The 18,374-nt window shown below is 48.5% G+C and overlaps 1 protein-coding gene across 1 annotated transcript in view; it reads right to left on the reverse strand.

The window, feature by feature from the left end:
- Positions 1 to 18,374, reverse strand: part of DNAH12 (dynein axonemal heavy chain 12) — a 1,160,754-nt gene that overhangs the window by 432,611 nt on the left and 709,769 nt on the right. Inside the window, 2 exon segments of the mRNA XM_029600929.1 lie at positions 11,173 to 11,361; positions 11,458 to 11,541. Of these exon segments, the coding sequence (XP_029456789.1) occupies positions 11,173 to 11,361; positions 11,458 to 11,541 (273 nt within the window).

The following is an 18,374-nucleotide window of genomic DNA, read 5'->3' on the forward strand; positions in this document are numbered from 1 at the left end:
TGGGGGCGCTGGAAGCACCAACAAGGCCCGTGGCGATGATGGAGGTGGCTGTGGAGAAGACAAAGGCGGGTCACTTAGGATGGCATCGATTTGGGTGTGAAGACGGTCCATGGATGAGGCCAGTGCCTCGAGGAACTGCTGCTGTTCCTGCACCTTGGAAGCCAGGCCTGGAATGGCCTGGAGGGCACGCGGCTCCACCGAATCCATGGCCTTTGCAATCTGTTGCACTAGAGGTGGATTCTTGGGCTGAGGTGGGGTTGACGCATCCCGTAGGCAAGGGCTTATGGGTCCCCACCATCAGCAGGTGGAGTGGGCTGAAGAGGCCACTGGAGCTTCACCTATACCAGCCCACGTTCCCCTTGGTTTGAGTATTTGGGTGTCGGGGCCGGCAGGACTTAGGCGGGCCTCGAGATAGGATAATGAAGGTAGATGGTTCAGCCCAGAGACAGCAGCCAGCAGGCGGCGTACGTCTATCCAAGATGGGTTGCGGAACTGGAACCAAAGCACCAAGGAACAAGGAGTGGCTGGAGGTGTTTGAGCAAAGAAAGGCCAAAGCCTTGAAAGTCCATGTCCAGAGAACAGAGGCAGAGGCATCACTGTCAAGCTCAGATGAAAGCTGGCAGCCAATGGAAGCTATGGCGAGCAACGTAGAACTCTGGACAAGAAAGAGTCTATAGCAAGGTTATCCGTAGCAATGGTCAGGGCGCGGAGAAGGAAGCGTGGTCAGGCGTAGCAATGGTCAAGAAAGGCATGGTCAGGCGTAGCAATGGTCAAGGCACAGAGAAGGCAGGCGTGGTCAGGCGTAGCAGAGGTCAGGCTTGGAGAAGGCAGGCAAGGTCAGACGTAGCAGAGGTCAGGCTTGGAGAAGGCAGGCGAGGTCAGACGTAGTGAAGGTCAGGCTTGGAGAAGGCAGGCGAGGTCAGTTGTAGCAGAGGTCAGGCTTGGGGAAGGCAGGCGAGGTCAGATGTAGCAGAGATCAGGCTTGGAGATAATCACAAGGCAGAGTCAGGCAAAGCAAAGTCAAAGTCCATAAAGTCAATCTGAAGCAAGAAGCAGGGAAAGAATGAAAAGACAGGAACCAGGAACAACGAGGGATCAGGAACGCAGGGCTGAGACTAATCTCTGGAAGCAACGAGCACTCAATCAACAGGGAACCGAGGAGATGTGGTGCAAAGGCAATGCTTAGGAGCGTTGCCTGAGCTTAAGTACGCTGAGAGTGATGATGTCAGCATCCAGGTCCACGGCCAGGTTCCTGCCGCGGGCCCTTTAAAAGCATCAGAGTTGCACATGCGTGCGTCTAGGAGGGGGCACAACACCATTGGCGGCGTCTCTCCATGGAGCATGCAGAGAGGCCTGTTTAGAAGAGGAATCCTGGGTGGAGGTCCCGGGCAGCACGCAGGACCAGGGACACTGGCGGGGATCCGAGGTCGGAGCTGGTGGCCAACTGCTGCCAGTGACGGAGAACTGAGCGCTGAGGTCCATCTGGGAAGGTGAGAGGACCGTGCCGTGGGCCTCCCATGGTTGGCAGCATAACACTTATCTGTTGAAGATATCCTGGTAACTAAACTGTGAGCCAGCCACAAAGGATAGCATCAATTTAGGCTTATTCTGACATATGTAAACAATGTGAAGATAAGCCAACAGAGAATTCACCTTATGAGGCTGCTTATGTTTGGGTGCATAGATTAGATGGAACTTTAATCTTGTTGATTATAGGGGACAGGTTCTGCTGCTAACAAGCTGCATCATTTGTTCACTAGCCAACCTAATTCTTATGCCCCTCTGTCTACTTGCAGCATGCTAGAAGAACATGTCAGCTGCTATATGACCACTGTGGATAAGTCACAGAGATGTGGAGGATAGAGATTCCTTACTGGCTAAGAGCTAACAGTGATGAGGCTGCTGTGTGACTACTGCAGATGAGTCACAGAAATGTGGAGGATAAAGATTCTGCACTGGTCAAGAGCAGACAGTGATAAGGCCTGCTGTTGCGTGGAACAAGGAATACTTGATCAGACTGACTCCCATTCCTGTACTGCAATCTATGTGGAACCAGGCAGACTTGAACATATTGGGTTGAGAGCCAGTCTGTTCAAATCTGCCTAGTTCCACACAGATTGCAAGTAGATGATATTTTTTTTAACTGGTCATATTTTAAAAAAGCTTTTTATTGAGTACATTTTAAGTGGCGTGACTTTCTTCATCATGTGAAGGCATGACACCATCCTATTCCCAATCCAACCTTCAGATTGTCAAACCAGCATCCTTCAATAGCCTTTCTATGCAGCTGACATAACCAACATGACAGACCAACATGATAGACCAACAACCAAGGCCCTCACCATCTGTAAATGAGAGTTGATTGCTTGCTTATCCAGATGTATCAGGCCCAGCTGTGCATGGTTGAGTGTGGGATTGCCACAATATTGGATATGAGCTTCCAAAAAGGCCCTATGTGAAGGCCTGCTATGTGAGCACTCAGATGTCAGCACTGCCTCAGAAAGTGAGAGTCTGTGATTGATGATTGTAGCTTCAGGTTATCCCTTTAAGCAGCTGAGTTACATGTAAATTATTTCACTTAGAGAGCACTTAGCCCTGCTGGAATTCCAACATAGCTATGTGACTATCTTGCCAATATGTGAGGGCTAGGACAGGGTCCAAAGCGTAGCTAAGTCTAGCAAAAAGGCACTAGCTATGCCAAGCTATGCACACTGTGTTGGCAATCCTACATGAATGCTATCACGAGATGTGACTCTTTTTGACTCACAATCAATATGAATACATTAGAACAGCCACATCTCTTTGTTGTTAGGTTTATTTTTTGTTTACTTTGTCTACTATTGTAAATTGCACCTATTGATCTATTAGGCCTAACTAGGCCTAAGTGGTTTCTTTTACACACTGACCCAGACAGAGAATTGGTGAGTAAAAAAAAGATCCAGATGTGAGAAGCCAGAACCACTCTGCTGGGCTCTCTTCCATGCAATGGGAAGGACTAGATGATGACTAACAGGCAAAGAAGAGTTGTACGACACTTTGTCGAAGCTGGCTGCCAGTCTGTGTGGTCTCCCCAGCATTTGCAGGGGGATATAGGGTATCTTCAGATAGATCTGGAATAAGGTCAACTGGGATGCCATAATGTAGAGCAAGGTTATGAACCGGGGGAGGGGGGTAGGATGATGGCTATGTGAGTGCAGTCAATAGCTCCCAGAACATTTGGAAAGTTTGTGACGGCATAAAAACCTCTTTTTCAAGTCCAGCAAGTCCTGCCTTTCATGAAGGAATCTGATGTAATGATTAATGCGGCCACATATAGCTGTTATGACCTGGCCTAGATAGCGGGAAAAAGATGTTTGTGATACTCCCCCAATGACCCCGACTGTTGTTTGGAATGAGCCAGATGCCATAAAATGCAGAGTGCACAATAGTTTGGTGAAGCCTGCTATAGCGTGGGGCCTTTCTGTGACAGGATCCAGGTCCTTTTTGAGTTCCTGATATAATTCCATGATAGCATGAGAACTCAGACAATATCTCTTTACCACATGTTCCTCAGGCATCCCCAGCAATGTTGTGCAGGGATGAAAGATGAGCTCATTGTACTGCCTTATGTGCCTTCCTGCTTGGCAAGCCCTGATAGAGGTCATCCTGCTCCACTAGGGGGGCTTGTAGCTCTGGCTCCAGTATGGGTACTTCCCTAGGTGGCGTTACAACCTCCGATCCCTGTTATGGTTATTGTTGTTGTTGAGCAGTTTGAAGCAGCCAGTATCCCACTACTGGTACACTTCCACCTAAAATTGTAGCTTTAGGAAGAGAGGGCAGGTAAGAAAAGGTGATCTTATTGCCTCTAACCAATACAGATTAGTGGAAGTATAAATCATAAATTATGAAAAATGCTTCCACTCTACAATTGTAATCTACAATGTCACTGTATGGCTGAATAAATTAAATTTAAACTGAGGAAAAGATCTCAGAGCCTAGCATGTATTGTTCTCATAAATATACTTTATGAACATACTTTGTGGCAAAACAATCACAGGATTTGCACCATGGACATTAAGTGCTGAATCTAAGGAGTACAATTAATCTGCCCTGAGGCAGCAATCATCGGCGAAACGCTAGCCATTGTTGGCGATTATGAGTTTCACTTCAGAAGCAAAATATTTAAGATAAGTTTTATCTCTCAAAAACTGTTTATACAAAAAAACTAAAACATAAAAGAAAAAAAGAAAGAAGAAACCCCTAAAAAAGACATGTTTTTAATTAAATAAATATTCGGGAAGGTTTTGGAGGTTTTTCTGACCTGTGATTGTTTTACCACAAAGCATGTTAGTATGTTTCTGAGAACAATACATGCCAGGCTCTGAGGTCTTTTCCTCCATTTAAATTTAATTTATTGAGCCTCACAGTGACATTGAGAATAAAATTGTCTCACCAGGGCTGTGTAGGTGTGTCTAAAAGAAGGCCTCATTTTATCATGCTCAATAATTACCACTATCGGGCGATAATGGCCACTAAGGTGCAATAAAAACTTTTTTGCCCCCACCACAAATCAAAGAGATGTTATTTCCCACGTTAAATCAAGTGTTAGAATGCGAAATGCGGTAGAAGTCTTTCTTTTGCATAATTATCTAGATTTTATATACTTATTATCATATTTAAATATTAAAGCGCGCTGTGATAAACATCACGCATCTATCACAGGTTATGCCCCATTTATCGTGCGATAAGGTCCTATAAGTTACAAGTTAGCGGGATAAGTAGCTCCTCCTAGTTACATGCCCAGAAAGGAAAATTAGTTTCTTACCTGATAATTTTCGTTCCTGTAGTACCAAGGATCAGTCCAGGACACCTGGGTTGTGACTCCGCACCAGTAGATGGAGACAGATTAAAACTTGTGGGCGGAGCCATATATAAGCCCCTGTGCCAGTCACAGCCCCTCAGTCATACGTAATGTCAAAGTAGAAAAATCCAAAAGCCAACATAGCTAACCATAGAAACTTACTAAGTAAAATAACTCCAACACCCCTACAGGAAAAACAGACTCCCCAACCGGGAGAGCGAACAAAACAAGGGGTCAGCGTATTAAAAAACAACAATGAGCGGACTCTCCATTACTATAGCGCCACACTGCGGGCGGGATCCTGGACTGATCCTTGGTACTACAGGAACGAAAATTATCAGGTAAGAAACTAATTTTCCTTTCCCTGTACGTACCAGGATCAGTCCAGGACACCTGGGATGTACCAGAGCTAAGTTATCGAGGGTGGGAAGCAGAGAGTCCCGCTCGGAGTACCCTCTCTCCAAATCCCCCAGCATCAGTAGCTTGAACATCCAATCGGTAATGTTTAATGAAGGTATGCAACGATTTCCAGGTAGCCGCCCTGCAAATCTCTTGAGGCGACACCTGAGAAGATTCCGCCCAAGACGCAGCATGAGATCTCGTCGAATGAGCTCGAAGACCCACTGGCGGTGTTTTACCGCGCAGAATGTACGCGGAACCAATGGCCTCCTTGAGCCAACGGGCGATCGTTGTGCGGGACGCCGCAGAACCTTTCTTCGGACCCGACGTCAACACAAACAGATGATCTGTTAATCGAAAAGAATTTGTGACCTCTAGATAGCGAAGAAGAGACCCTCCGCACATCTAGTTTTCTCAAATCCCTCAACTTCGGGTCGGAAGATTCCCCAACCGCGAAAGCGGGAAGTTCAACCGATTGATTCAAATGAAAAGGTGATACGACCTTAGGCAAGAAAGAGGGAATGGTCCGCAAGGAAACCCCTGAATCGGAAAAGCGCAAGAAGGGCTCTCTGCAGGACAGAGCTTGCAACTCAGAAACCCGGCGAGCCGAAGCAATGGCTACCAGGAATACAGTCTTTAACGTGAGATCTTTGATCGTAGAACGCTTCAGAGGCTCAAAAGGAGCTGAGCATAAGGACGAGAGCACCCAGTTGAGGTTCCAAGAAGGACAAGGGAGCCGCAAAGGAGGACGGAGGTGTTTCGCCCCCCCGAAGGAAACGGGAGATATCCGGGTGGAGAGCCAGGGAGACTCCCCGAATCTTACCACGCAAACAACCAAGCGCCGTGACTTGGACCCGTAGGGAACTGCACGTTAAGCCTTTGGCCAGCCCAGCCTGGAGAAAAGCCAAAATATCGGGAATAGCAGCAGAAGTGGGATTAAGACCCCGCTCCACGCACCATTCCTCAAAGACTACCCAGACTCGAACATAAGCCAGAGACGTAGACTGTTTCCTGGATCTCAGCAACGTGGCAACTACCGCGTCCGAGTAACCTTTTTGCTTCAACCGATACCTCTCAAAAGCCATGCCGCGAGACAGAAGTGATCCGCATCCTCCAAACAGACGGGACCCTGACGAAGGAGCCCCGGAAACCCCTGTAGACGAAGGGGTGCCGCCACCGACAACTGGACCAGGTCCGCAAACCACGGACGGCGCAGCCACTCCGGCGCCACCATGATCACGTCGGACGGGTGCAATTCTATGCGCCGCAGTATCTTGCCGATCATGGGCCACGGTGGGAACACATACAGTAGCACCTCTGCCGGCCAGGGAAGTGCTAACGCGTCGACCCCTTCTGCTCCTCTTTCTCGGCGTCGACTGAAAAATCTCGGAGCCTTTGAGTTGTTCCACGTGGCCATCAGGTCCATGTGGGGCGTTCCCCAAGTCCTGCAAATGAGAAGAAACGCTTCTTCCGCTAGCTCCCACTCTCCGGGATCCAGGTGGTGTCTGCTGAGGAAATCCGCCTGGACATTGTCGGCTCCTGCTATGTGAGACGCAGCGAGATCGCTGAGATGCCGCTCTGCCCAGGCCATCAAGGAACGCGCTTCCTCCGCTACTTGAGGGCTTTTCGTCCCGCCCTGGCGATTGATGTAAGCCACGGTGGTAGCGTTGTCCGACAATACTCGGATCGCCTTTCCTCATAGAAGGGGTAGAAAAGCTTGCAATGCCAGACGGACCGCCCTGAACTCTAGGCGGTTGATAGACTACCGGGTCTGATCTTCTGACCACAGACCCTGAACCGATTTCCCTTGGCAAACTGCACCCCAACCGGAAAGACTGGCATCCGTGGTCACCACTGTCCAGTTGGGAAGAAGAAGAGATACTCCGCAGGAGAGATGTTTGGAATCCAGCCACCAGCCCAGGCTGGAGCGCACCTGACTCTCGAGAGGCAGTGGAAGATAATATTCCTCTGAAATCGGTTTCCAGCGGGACAACAATGAAGACTGCAGTGGCCGCAGGTGAGCGAACGCCCAAGGGACTAACGCCAGCGTGGAGGCCATAGATCCGAGAACTGTCAGGTAATCGCAGACTCGCGGACGGTGCTGAGACAAAAGACGTCGCACCTGAGACTGTAGTTTGCATATCCGATCCTGAGAGAGAATCACTCTGCCCCGTTTTGTGTCGAAAACGGCTCCAAGGTACTCCAAGGACTGAGTGGGTTCCAGATGACTCTTGTTGTAGTTGACCACCCAGCCCAGGGACTGCAAGAATTGTAGCACCCTGGCTACCGCTTGCCGACACAGGCTCTCTGACTTCGCCCGAATCAGCCAATCGTCGAGGTAAGGGTGAACCAGGAGGCCTTCCCGACGTAAGTGCGCCGCCACTACCACCATCACTTTCGTGAATGTCCGAGGTGCTGTCGCCAGGCCGAACGGAAGAGCCCGGAACTGGAAGTGTCTTCCCAGAATGCAAAACCGCTGGAACGCTGGTTGGATGCCCACATGAAGGTATGCTTCTGTGAGATCTAGTGAAGCAAGGAATTCGCCTGGCTGCACTGACGCAATCACCGAACGAATGGTTTCCATCTTGAAGTGAGGGACCCGAAGGCATCTGTTGACTCCTTTCAGATCCAGTATGGGTCGGAAAGTGCCGTCCTTCTTGGGAACTATGAAGTAAATGGAGTACCGGCCTTTGCCGTACTGATCGGCCGGAACTGGAGAGATGGCCCCCAAGCTTTCTAGTCTTCGGATGGTGTCTAGCACCGCCGCCTTCTTCCTGGGATCCTTGCAAGGCGAGACCAGGAACTTGTCCGCTGGGATGCGAGCAAAATCTAACTCGTAGCCGTGTCTTATCACGTCGAGGACCCACTGATCCGACGTCATGCTGGCCCATTCCTCGAGAAATAAGGATAGACGCGCCCCCACGTTTGGAACAGCGTGCTGAGGGCGTGACGAGGGATGGGCCGGCCGAACTGCATTGCGAAGGCTTGGAACCCGCACCCGACGGGGCTCCTCCTTGCCTGCCAAAGCGTTTGCCCCGAAAGGACTGCTGCCAGTGAGTGTTTCGAGAAGAGGCCGGCCTATACGAGGGTCCGGTGGATCTTTGCGGCCTGGACTTCCGGGGACCCCGGAAACGGGCTCTGCCGGAAAACGAAGAGCGCGACCGGGTCCTATCCTCTGGCAGCCTAAACGCTCGGTTCTCACCCAGGGAAACCATCAAGTCATCTAACTCCTTACCAAACAGCAATTTCCCTTTGAAGGGCAATGCCCCGAGGTGAGCCTTGGACAAACCATCCGCCGCCCAGTTGCGCAGCCAAAGGAGACGGCGTGCCGACACCGCTGCCACCATGGACCTAGCTGAAGTGCGTAAAAGATCATGGAGCGCATCGGCCCCATATGCGATAGCTGCTTCCAACCTGTCTGCTTGGGAAGCCTCCTCCGGAGAGAGACCCGCATTCGCCTGCAGTACCTGGGCCCAGCGCAGACTAGCTCGCATAGCGAAGTTCGTGCAAATGGCGGCCCGCACTCCCAGGGCGGAAACCTCAAAAATCTTTTTGAGCTGTACCTCCAACTTTCGGTCTTGAATATCCCGGAGGGCCGTCGCTCCCGTGACAGGGATGGTAGACCTCTTCGTGACAGCGGACACCGCCGAATCCACCTTTGGGAGTCGGAGGAGCTCCAGCGCCTCCTCCGGTAAAGGATAGAGTTTATCCATGGCCTTGCTGACTTTCAAACCTAACTCCGGAGTATCCCATTCCTTGAAAAGGATATCCGTGGACGAGAAATGAAAAGGGAAGGCGACCGCCGGTCCTGTGAGGCCGAGCAGAACAGGATCCATATTCGCCTCCTGGCAGACCACCACCGGAGGAGCTTCAATTCCCAATTCTTGGAGAATGGCCGGGATGAGAGGTGCCAGTTCCTCTCTGCGAAATAGCCGCACCACCTTGGGGTCGTCCCCTTCTGCAGCCTGTGCAGCTTTCTCTGCAATGGGCTGTGCAGTACCATCCACTGCTGCCTTCCCGGCCCCCATCAGGGGCTCCTCGGAGGACTCTGTATCATCCCCAGGGGAATCCTCGGGATCCGATTCTTGCGGCACCCCCCTGGGAGGCCGCTTCCCCCGGGACACACCGTGGGCGATCTCCGCGCCCTTCCTGGCTTTCTTTTTCCTTAGAGGGGACCCATGGTCGGCCGCACGCGAGCCATTCGCCCGGATGCGTCTGCTGCGCTTGTATCTGAGGACTTTGCGCAGTAACAGCGCAAAATCCTCCGAAAATTCACCAGAATCCGAAGAATCACTCTCGGAAGCCCCCCGGGACCGAAGCCCCTCCGAGGGAACCTCCCCCGCCGTGACACGCTGCGGGGAAAGCGCGGGAGGAAAGGAAGAGGCCCCCACCGTTTCCCGCGAAATTTCCCGGCCGGTGGCCAAGATGGCCGCCACTCCCACACTAACCGGGAAAAGTTCCTGAGGCCTGTCAGCGGAGCTACCACCGCGCGACGGCGAACGCGCGACCCGGGAACGAGCCCCCCGCGGCGCTACCGAGGGTCCCTCATCACCCGGGACGCAGGCTGAACAAAGGCTGTCCCTTGAGAGACGCGCGCGCGCCGAGCCGCAGGCCCTGCACTGTGCAGCACGCGGCATGCCGGCGAAAACGCGGGAAAAAAAACGGGGCCGCGCCGAAAAAATTACCACAAAAAATTCAAAATAAGCAAACGGCGCAATTCGGCGACCTCCCCCCTGCCAACGATGCCCCCCCACCGACTAAAACGGAGCAGCGACGCCAGGCAACAGAGAGCCGCAAAAACAAAAGTAAAACTTTTTTTTTTTTTTTACAAACAAAAAAACGCTGTCCCTGGTTCTGAAAAGCCCTTATTCCTGCAGGGGTGAGTGAACCAGGCTCCCTGGTGTCACCCCTGACGCTGCCACTAGCTCAGCCGGGTCCTCAACCCTGGCAGCGGCCTCAACCGGGGGAGGGTAGTCCCCTCAGGACCTCTCAACTCCCCTGGGAGGCAGGGCAACCGGGAAAGAATTAAAAAGAAAACCCAATTTAACTCAAAAAATCAGACCTAACCAAAAACTATCTCAAAAAATCAAACCTGACAAACAACCAGAATCAGGTCAGGCAGGGCTGTGACTGGACCTGCACCATCTACTGGAGACAGAGTAAGACTGAGGGGCTGTGACTGGCACAGGGGCTTATATATGGCTCCGCCCACAAGTTTTAATCTGTCTCCATCTACTGGTGCGGAGTCACAACCCAGGTGTCCTGGACTGATCCTGGTACGTACAGGGAACACCTCTTTATCTGGCTAGATTTTAGCCTGATAATGACATCTTCAGGGGCGGATTGGCCTATCGGGGGATCGGGATCCTCTGGTGGGTCGGTCACGCTAGTCACGTGGTCTGCTGAGCGTGGCCGTGACTGAGCCATGCTCAGCAGACCACGTGGTATCTCCTGGACCGGCCTGGGTGGCGAATCCCCGGGCCGGTTTTCATCAGAAATCCGCCGCTGGACATCTTGCTAAAATCTAGTCAAATAAGAGGCTTACTATACCAAACCTTGCCATTTAGAGGGATAACTAAGTTATCCCTCTAAATGACTTTTGAATATCTACCTCATAGTGTTTAGTGGCTGCTATGGACTGCTATAAAATAGGTAATGTTTAGTAATTGGTATCAACTTTTGATGTGTAAAATGGTATTTAATGGTTTGCCTGTTACTGTGATTTGAATGTGAGTTTATTTTATTGGATATTATAGTTAATATACACTGCTTTGCTTGTTTCTAGGTCCAAATTTAAGAATAATAAATAAATAAATAGATCTAAAACCATTCCCTTATGCCATTTATCAACTACAAAACAATAAAAATCGAAAATACCTGTAAACACTGAGAAAGATCATACTAAAAACAAAGACTGCTTAATATGCAGATACCTTGCATTTTTTTCGAAGAAACCTCAAAACAGGATGTATTAGCCACTCAAAAAGTTCTTGCAGAAGACTTTTATTATCCTTAGCATTCAAGGGTTGAGGCAGAGTGTCCATCCAAGATATTACAATAGGCATCCAGCCAAGCTGCAGTGGCTCTAAGTAAATCATGCCACAACGGCTGACAGTAGCAGGCTAAGCAGAAAGGAGATGAACATAGTGAATTTTTAAAATAACATCCCTCACAATAAGGGAATTATAGATTATATTATAATGTAATACTAAACTTACTGAAGCCTGGGAAAGGTCCATGGTTTCAAAGATAAGGCTCATTTGAGATGACATCTGAATTATTTCCCCACTCATCAAGCAAAGCTAAAACAAAAAGGCAACAGAGATTCATTTAAAGACATTTTTCAAATATTCAAACAGCAAAGCAGATTCTAAAACATATGATGTCCATACTCAATCAGTTTGTCTAGCTAAGTTTGGCAGTTAGGTGAACAAACCATGGGATTCAAAAATCCCGCTATGAGTAGAGCTTCTAAATTACCCAGGTAGAGAGTTCATCAAGCTAAGTTGAGAGAATATTGTACAAATCTCATCTTTGGGTGAGTTTCCTCACTCCGAAGGACATCAAATCTTCAAAAGAGTGTACTGTTCTGTTCGTACGTCTCACTCTGAATGTCAAAGTGGCCTCTAACCCCTATACTACTACCTAAACCTCACCTCGAGTAACTAGGTGGGCCTCATACAGAGGTATAAATACCTACCTACTATAAGGGCCTTAAAGCTAGGTGCTCTCTCTCAGTGGTTGTAGGTAGGAATTGCAACAATTGTGGTACTTACTACAAAGTGTGAAAAAGTTATCACATTCTATGGTAATACCTATACAAAGTGCTAAGATAGCACACTTTGCAATAAATAGGCTATCACCATAAAATACACCCCTTTTCCTATTGCATGCAATATTTAGCGCATTTTGATAAATCCAGGCCTAAGCGTCTTAACAACAGGGATAAATACTGCAAATAGGAATATTTCATCAAAATAAATTTTGCTGAGCTGCAACTGACTGATTCTCATATTGAAATGCAGTGGCGTATAGTTAGGGCCTTCAAGGGATAGCAGAGTTGCTTACCAGTAACATGTATTCTCCAAAGACAGCAGGATGTTAGTCTTCACAAATGGGTGACATCATCAGATGGAGCCGGCATGGAAAGCTTTTGTCAAATTTCTAGAAACTTTGACTGACACACTGAGCATGCCCAGCATGCCACTATCCACACGGGATCCCTCTTCAGTCTTATAACATAGAGTCTGCGAAAAAATAAAATAACAAACCTAAAGAAACCTAACTCTGCAGGGAGGTCACTGGGTTTTGTGAGGGCCAACATCTTGCTGTCCTTAGAGAACACCTGTTATAGGAAAGCACTCTGCTTTCTCCAAGGACAAGAAGGATAGTAGTCCTCACACATGGGTGAATATGTAGCTACAGGCTGCTCCCAAACACAGGCAGCAATTAACAGCTGCAAACGTGCACAACAACAAGTGTTGCTAGAACAAGGGGAGACAGCCTGCACCCAAAGAAAGGGACCAAGGCAGGAAGAGTTGGATTTTCATGGCTGAAAAAGATTATGGAGGACCGACTGACCGAAATGACTGTCATGCTGTCCATCTTTGTCCAGACATTAATGAGAAGCGACGGTGTGGAGGGAACTCCAGGTCACTGCCCTGCAGATCTCGTGTATGGGTACCGCACGCAAGTGAGTCACTGACGCTGACATGGTTCAAACCGAATAAACCTTCACATAGCCCTCAAGTTGTAGTCCTATTTGTGCATAGCAGAAAGAAATACAGTCTGTTAGCCAATGGGATAAGGAAAGTTCCCATTAAGAACATAAGAAATTGCCATGCTGGGTCAGACCAAGGGTCCATCAAGCACAGCATTCTGTTTCCAACAGAGGCCAAACCAGGCCACAAGCACCTGGCAAGTACCCAAACACCATGAAGATCCCATGCTACTGATGCAATTAATAGCAGTGACTATTCCCTAAGTAAACTTGATTAATAGCAGTTAATGGACTTCTCCTCCAAGAACTTATCCAAACCTTTCTTGAACCCAGCTACATTAACTGCACTAACCACATCATCTGGCAACAAATTCCAGAGCTTAATTGTGCATTGAGTAAAAAAGAATTTTCTCCGATTAGTCTTAAATGTGCTACTTGCTAACTTCATGAAGTGCCCCCTAGTCTTTCTATTATCTGAAAGTGTAAATAACCGATACTCACCTACTTGTTCAAGACCTCTCATGATTTTAAAGACATAAGAACATAAGCACATGCGAACTTGGGTCAGACCAAGGGTCCATCAAGCCCAGCATCCTGTTTCCAACAGTGGCCAATCCAGGCCACAAGAACCTTGCAAGTACCCAAAAACTAAGTCTATTTCATGTTACCGTAATAGCAGTGGCTATTTTCTAAGTCAACTTAATTAATAGCAGATAATGGACTTCTCCTCCAAGAATGTATCCAATTCTTTTTTAAACATAGCTATACTAACTGCACTAACCACATCCTCTGGCAACAAATTCCAGAGTTTAATTGTGCGTTGAGTGAAGAAGAACTTTCTCCGATTAGTTTTAAACGTGCCACATGCTAACTTCATGGAGTGCCCCCTAGTCTTACTATTATTTGAAAGACTAAATAACCGATTCACATCTACCCGTTCTAGACCTCTCATGATTTTAAACACCTCTATCATATCCCCCCTCCTCCAAGCTGAAAAGTCCTAACCTCTTTAGTCTTTCCTAATAGGGGAGCTGTTCCATTCCCCTTACCATTTTGGTCGCCCTTCTCTGTACCTTCTCCATCGCAATTATATCTTTTTTGAGATGTGGTGACCAGAATTGTACACAGTATTCAAGGTGGGGTCTCACCATGGAGCGATACAGAGGCATTATGACATTTTCCGTTTTATTCACCATTCCATTCCTAATAAATTCCCAACATTCTGTTTGCTTTTTTGACTGACGCAGCACACTGAACCAACAATTTCAATATGTTATCCAGTATGACGCCTAGATCTCTTTCTTGGGTGGTAGCACCTAATATGGAACCTAACATTGTGTAACTATAGCATGGATTATTTTTCCCTATATGCATCACTTTGCACTTATCCACATTAAATTTCATCTGCCATTTCGATGCCCAATTTTCCAGTCTCACAAGGTCTTCCTGCAATTTATCACAATCTGCTTGTGATTTAACTATTCTGAACAATTTTGTATCTGCAAATTTGATTACTTCACTCGTCGTATTTCTTTCCAGATCATTTATAAATATATTGAAAAGTAAGGGTCCCAATACAGATCCCTGAGGCACTCCACTGCCCACGCTCTTCCACTGAGAAAATTGTCCATTTAATCCTACTCTCTGTTTCCTGTCTTTTAGCAAGTTTGTAATCCACAAAAGGACATAGAAGATGTTGCTTACCTGATGTAACAGGTGTTCTCACAGGACAGCAGGATGTTAGTTCTCACAAATGGGTGACATCGAGGATGGAGCCCGACCACGGAAAACGTCTGTCAAAGTTTCTGGAACTTTGACTGGCCCCTACTGGGCATGCCCAGCATGGCACCAACCCTGCAGCCAGCAGGGGTCCCCCCCTTCAGTCTTGTTTCAAAGCTACAGGCAGTGCCGAAAAAAATAAAATAAGAAAAACGAACCCAACACCGCGGGGCGGCGGGCGGGTTTCGTGAGGACTAACATCCTGCTGTCCTATGAGAACACCTGTTACATCAGGTAAGCAACATTTGCTTTCTCACAGGACAAGCAGGATGGTTGTCCTCACAAATGGGTGAGTACCGAGCTGAGGATGTCAGAACGTGCACCAAAGGTACCCAACGGCGTGCAACAGGCACAACAACTGGGGTGAAATTTGGTAGAGGACATCCGCACCCCACCGGGTAGGCGGAAGGGTGTTGGTACGTCATGTTGGAAAAAGGTTACGCAAGACAGATTGGCCGAAGATGGAATCCTGTCTTCCAGCTTTGTCCAGACAGTAGTGGGCTGCAAAGATATGGAGAGAACTCCAGGTAGGAGCCCTGCAGATGTCAGGAAGCGGCACCGATCGAAGGTGTGCTACTGAAGTCGCCATGGCCCTCACAGAGTGTGCCTTAACACGGTCGTGAAAAGGAATGCCCGCTTGCTGATAGCAAAAGGATATGCAGTCCGCCAACCAGGAGGAAAGAGCCTGCTTACCCATGGGTTGCCCTAACTTGTTAGGATGGAAAGAGACGAATAATTGAGTGCTCTTCCTGTGGGCAACTGTACGGTCTAGATAGAAAGCTAGAGCTCATTTACAGTCGAGGGTATGCAGAGTCTGTTCCCCGGAGTTGGAGTGGGGCCTGGGAAAGAAAATAGGTAGTATGATGGATTGATTAATATGAAACTCCAAAACTACCTTAGGTAAGAATTTAGGGTGAGTGCGGAGTACCGCCCGGTCCTGCAGGAGTTTAGTGTAAGGCGGATAGGTAACTAGGGCCTGTAATTCACTAACCCTGCGAGCTGAAGTGATAGCTAAAAGGAAAATCACTTTCCATGTGAGATATTTAAGGTCACATGAGTGAAGAGGTTCGAAGGGTGGTTTCATAAGGCGACCAAGAACCAGATTAAGGTCCCAAGATGGGGCCGGAGGACGTAAAGGTGGCTTCAAATGGAGCAAGCCTTTAAGAAAGCATGTTACAAGGGGTTGTACTGAAATAGGGACACCCCCGATACCTTTATGGAAGGTGGCTACTGCACTGACATGCATTCTAATGGAAGAGGTCTTTAGACCTGATTCTGACAAATGCCAAAGATAGTCCAAAAATTTAGGAATTGGACAGGAAAGGGGATCAAGGGACTGAGAAGTGCATCATGATGTGTACCTTTTCCATTTATAGGAGTAAGATTTTCTTGTGGAAGGCTTTCGTGAAGCGATGAGGACACAAGAAACTGAATCCGATAGGTTGAATGGTTGAAGGACTAACCTTTCAACATCCATGCCGTCAGGGACAAGGCTTGGAGATTGGGATGGAGGAGGCATCCGTTGTTTTGAGTGATCAGATGTGGGTCCTTTCCCAGGGGAATGTGTCTGCGGATGGAGAGATCCTGGAGTATGGGAAACCACACTTGGCGTGGCCAGTGTGGTGCTATCAGGATCATGATTCCCTTGTCCTGACGTAGCTTCACAAGAGTCTTCAACAGAAGAGGAAGTGGAGGGAATGCATAAAGCAGACCGGTTGTCCACGGGAGGGAGAATGCATCCCTGGGCCGATAGTGCTGAGTCCGAATGAGAGAGCAGTAATTGGCCACTTTGTGGTTCTGAGGGGACGCAAAGAGGTCTATGTGGGGATAACCCCATTTTTGGAAAAGAGAGGTCGCTACCAAGGGATTGAGTGACCACGCGTGTGGTTGGAAGACACGGCTCAGCCGGTCTGCCAAGACATTTTCTACTCCCGGCAAGTAGGTGACCCTGAGGTACATGGAACGGGAGAGGGCTTCCGCCCAAATCTGCGCAGTTTCCTGACAGAGAAGGAAGGAGCCTGTGCCTCCCTGTTTGTTGATGTACCACATGGCCACCTGGTTGTCCGTCTGAATCAAGATTATGTGATTTGATAGGCAATCTTGAAAAGCCCGGAGAGCGTATCGGATTTCTCGAAGCTCCAGGAAATTTATCTGGTGTTTGGCTTCCTCTAGAGACCAGAATCCTTGGGTTTGTAAATCGTTTACATGGGCTCCCCAGCCAACGTTGGAAGCGTCGGTGGTGAGAATTATTTGAGGATCTGGTGGATGAAAGGGCAAGCCTTGGAGGAGGTTGGATCGATTTTTCCACCAGGCAAGAGACAGACAAAGTGCATCGGTGATGCGGACAATAGTCGACAGAGGCTGAGTGGCTTGGATCCATTGTGATTTCAGAGTCCATTGCATGACTCTCATGGCCAGGCGGGCCATTGGGGTCACATAAACTGAGGAGGCAATGTGTCCCAGTAGAATGAGGAATTGGCGAGCTGTTGCTGTGGGTTGAGACTGCAACTGGCAAGCTAGGGACACAAGGGTTTGGACACGTTGATGAGGAAGGAAGGCTTTTGCCTGTAAGGTGCCCAAGTCTGCTCCAATGAAGGATAAGGTTTGAGATGGGAGTAAGTAGGATTTCTCGTAGTTGACAAGAAATCCTAGAGAAATTAGAGTTCGAATTGTCAGGGTCAGGGAAGACCGAGCGATTTGCTGGGTTGGGGCCCTGATCAACCAATCGTCCAAGTAGGGATAGACATGGACGCCTTCCTTCCTGAGGAACGCTGCAACCACTACGAGACATTTGGTGAAAACCTGTGGTGCGGATGCAAGGCCAAATGGGAGCACTCGGTATTGATAGTGGTTTTGGCCTAGTAGAAATCGGAGGTATTTGCGATGAGACTGAGTTATCGCAATGTGGGTATAAGCGTCTTTGAGGTCTAGAGAGCAGAGCCAGTCCTCTCTTTGCAGCAGAGGGAGAAGCGAGCCCAGGGTTACCATCTTGAACTTTTCTTTGTGAAGGTACTTGTTGAGGGCCCATAGGTCCAGGATTGGTCGAAGTCCTCCTGACTTTTTTGGGATCAGAAAGTACCTGGAATAGAACCCCAGTCCTTGTTGTAAGAGAGGAACGGGTTCTATAGCGTTGGACTGGAGGAGAAGGGAAACTTCCTGCTCTAGAAGAACAGAGTGGTCGGTAAGTCTCCACGCTTGCAGAGGTGGAGAGTCCGAAGGAAGAGTTAGGAAGTTTAGATGGTAACCCTGTGCAATTATCGCTAGCACCCATTGATCTGTGGTGATGCGATGCCATGTTTCTGTAAAGTGGCTTAATTGACCTCCTACTGGTATGTTTGGTAGAGGGATTAGGCATCTGCTCTCTAAGTGAAAGTCAAAACCCTGATGCAGGGCCTGGTTGCGGAGCTGTTGTGGGCTTTTGCTTTCGAGGTTGGCGGGGCTGAGGCTTTTTATACGGCCTTGTTGACCTAGATTTGGTGTGTGGGGGATAATACTTCCGTGGACGGAAGAATGACTTTTTAGGTTCCCTCTTGAACGGTTGTTTAGAAGGGAAGTCAGAAGGAATTGATGAGAGCTGTTTAAGGGTCTCGTGATGATCCTTTAATTCAGCAACTATTTGGTGAATTTGCTCACCAA

Source organism: Rhinatrema bivittatum, chromosome 4 (assembly GCF_901001135.1).
Source record: "Rhinatrema bivittatum chromosome 4, aRhiBiv1.1, whole genome shotgun sequence".
Lineage (NCBI taxonomy): Eukaryota > Metazoa > Chordata > Amphibia > Gymnophiona > Rhinatrematidae > Rhinatrema > Rhinatrema bivittatum.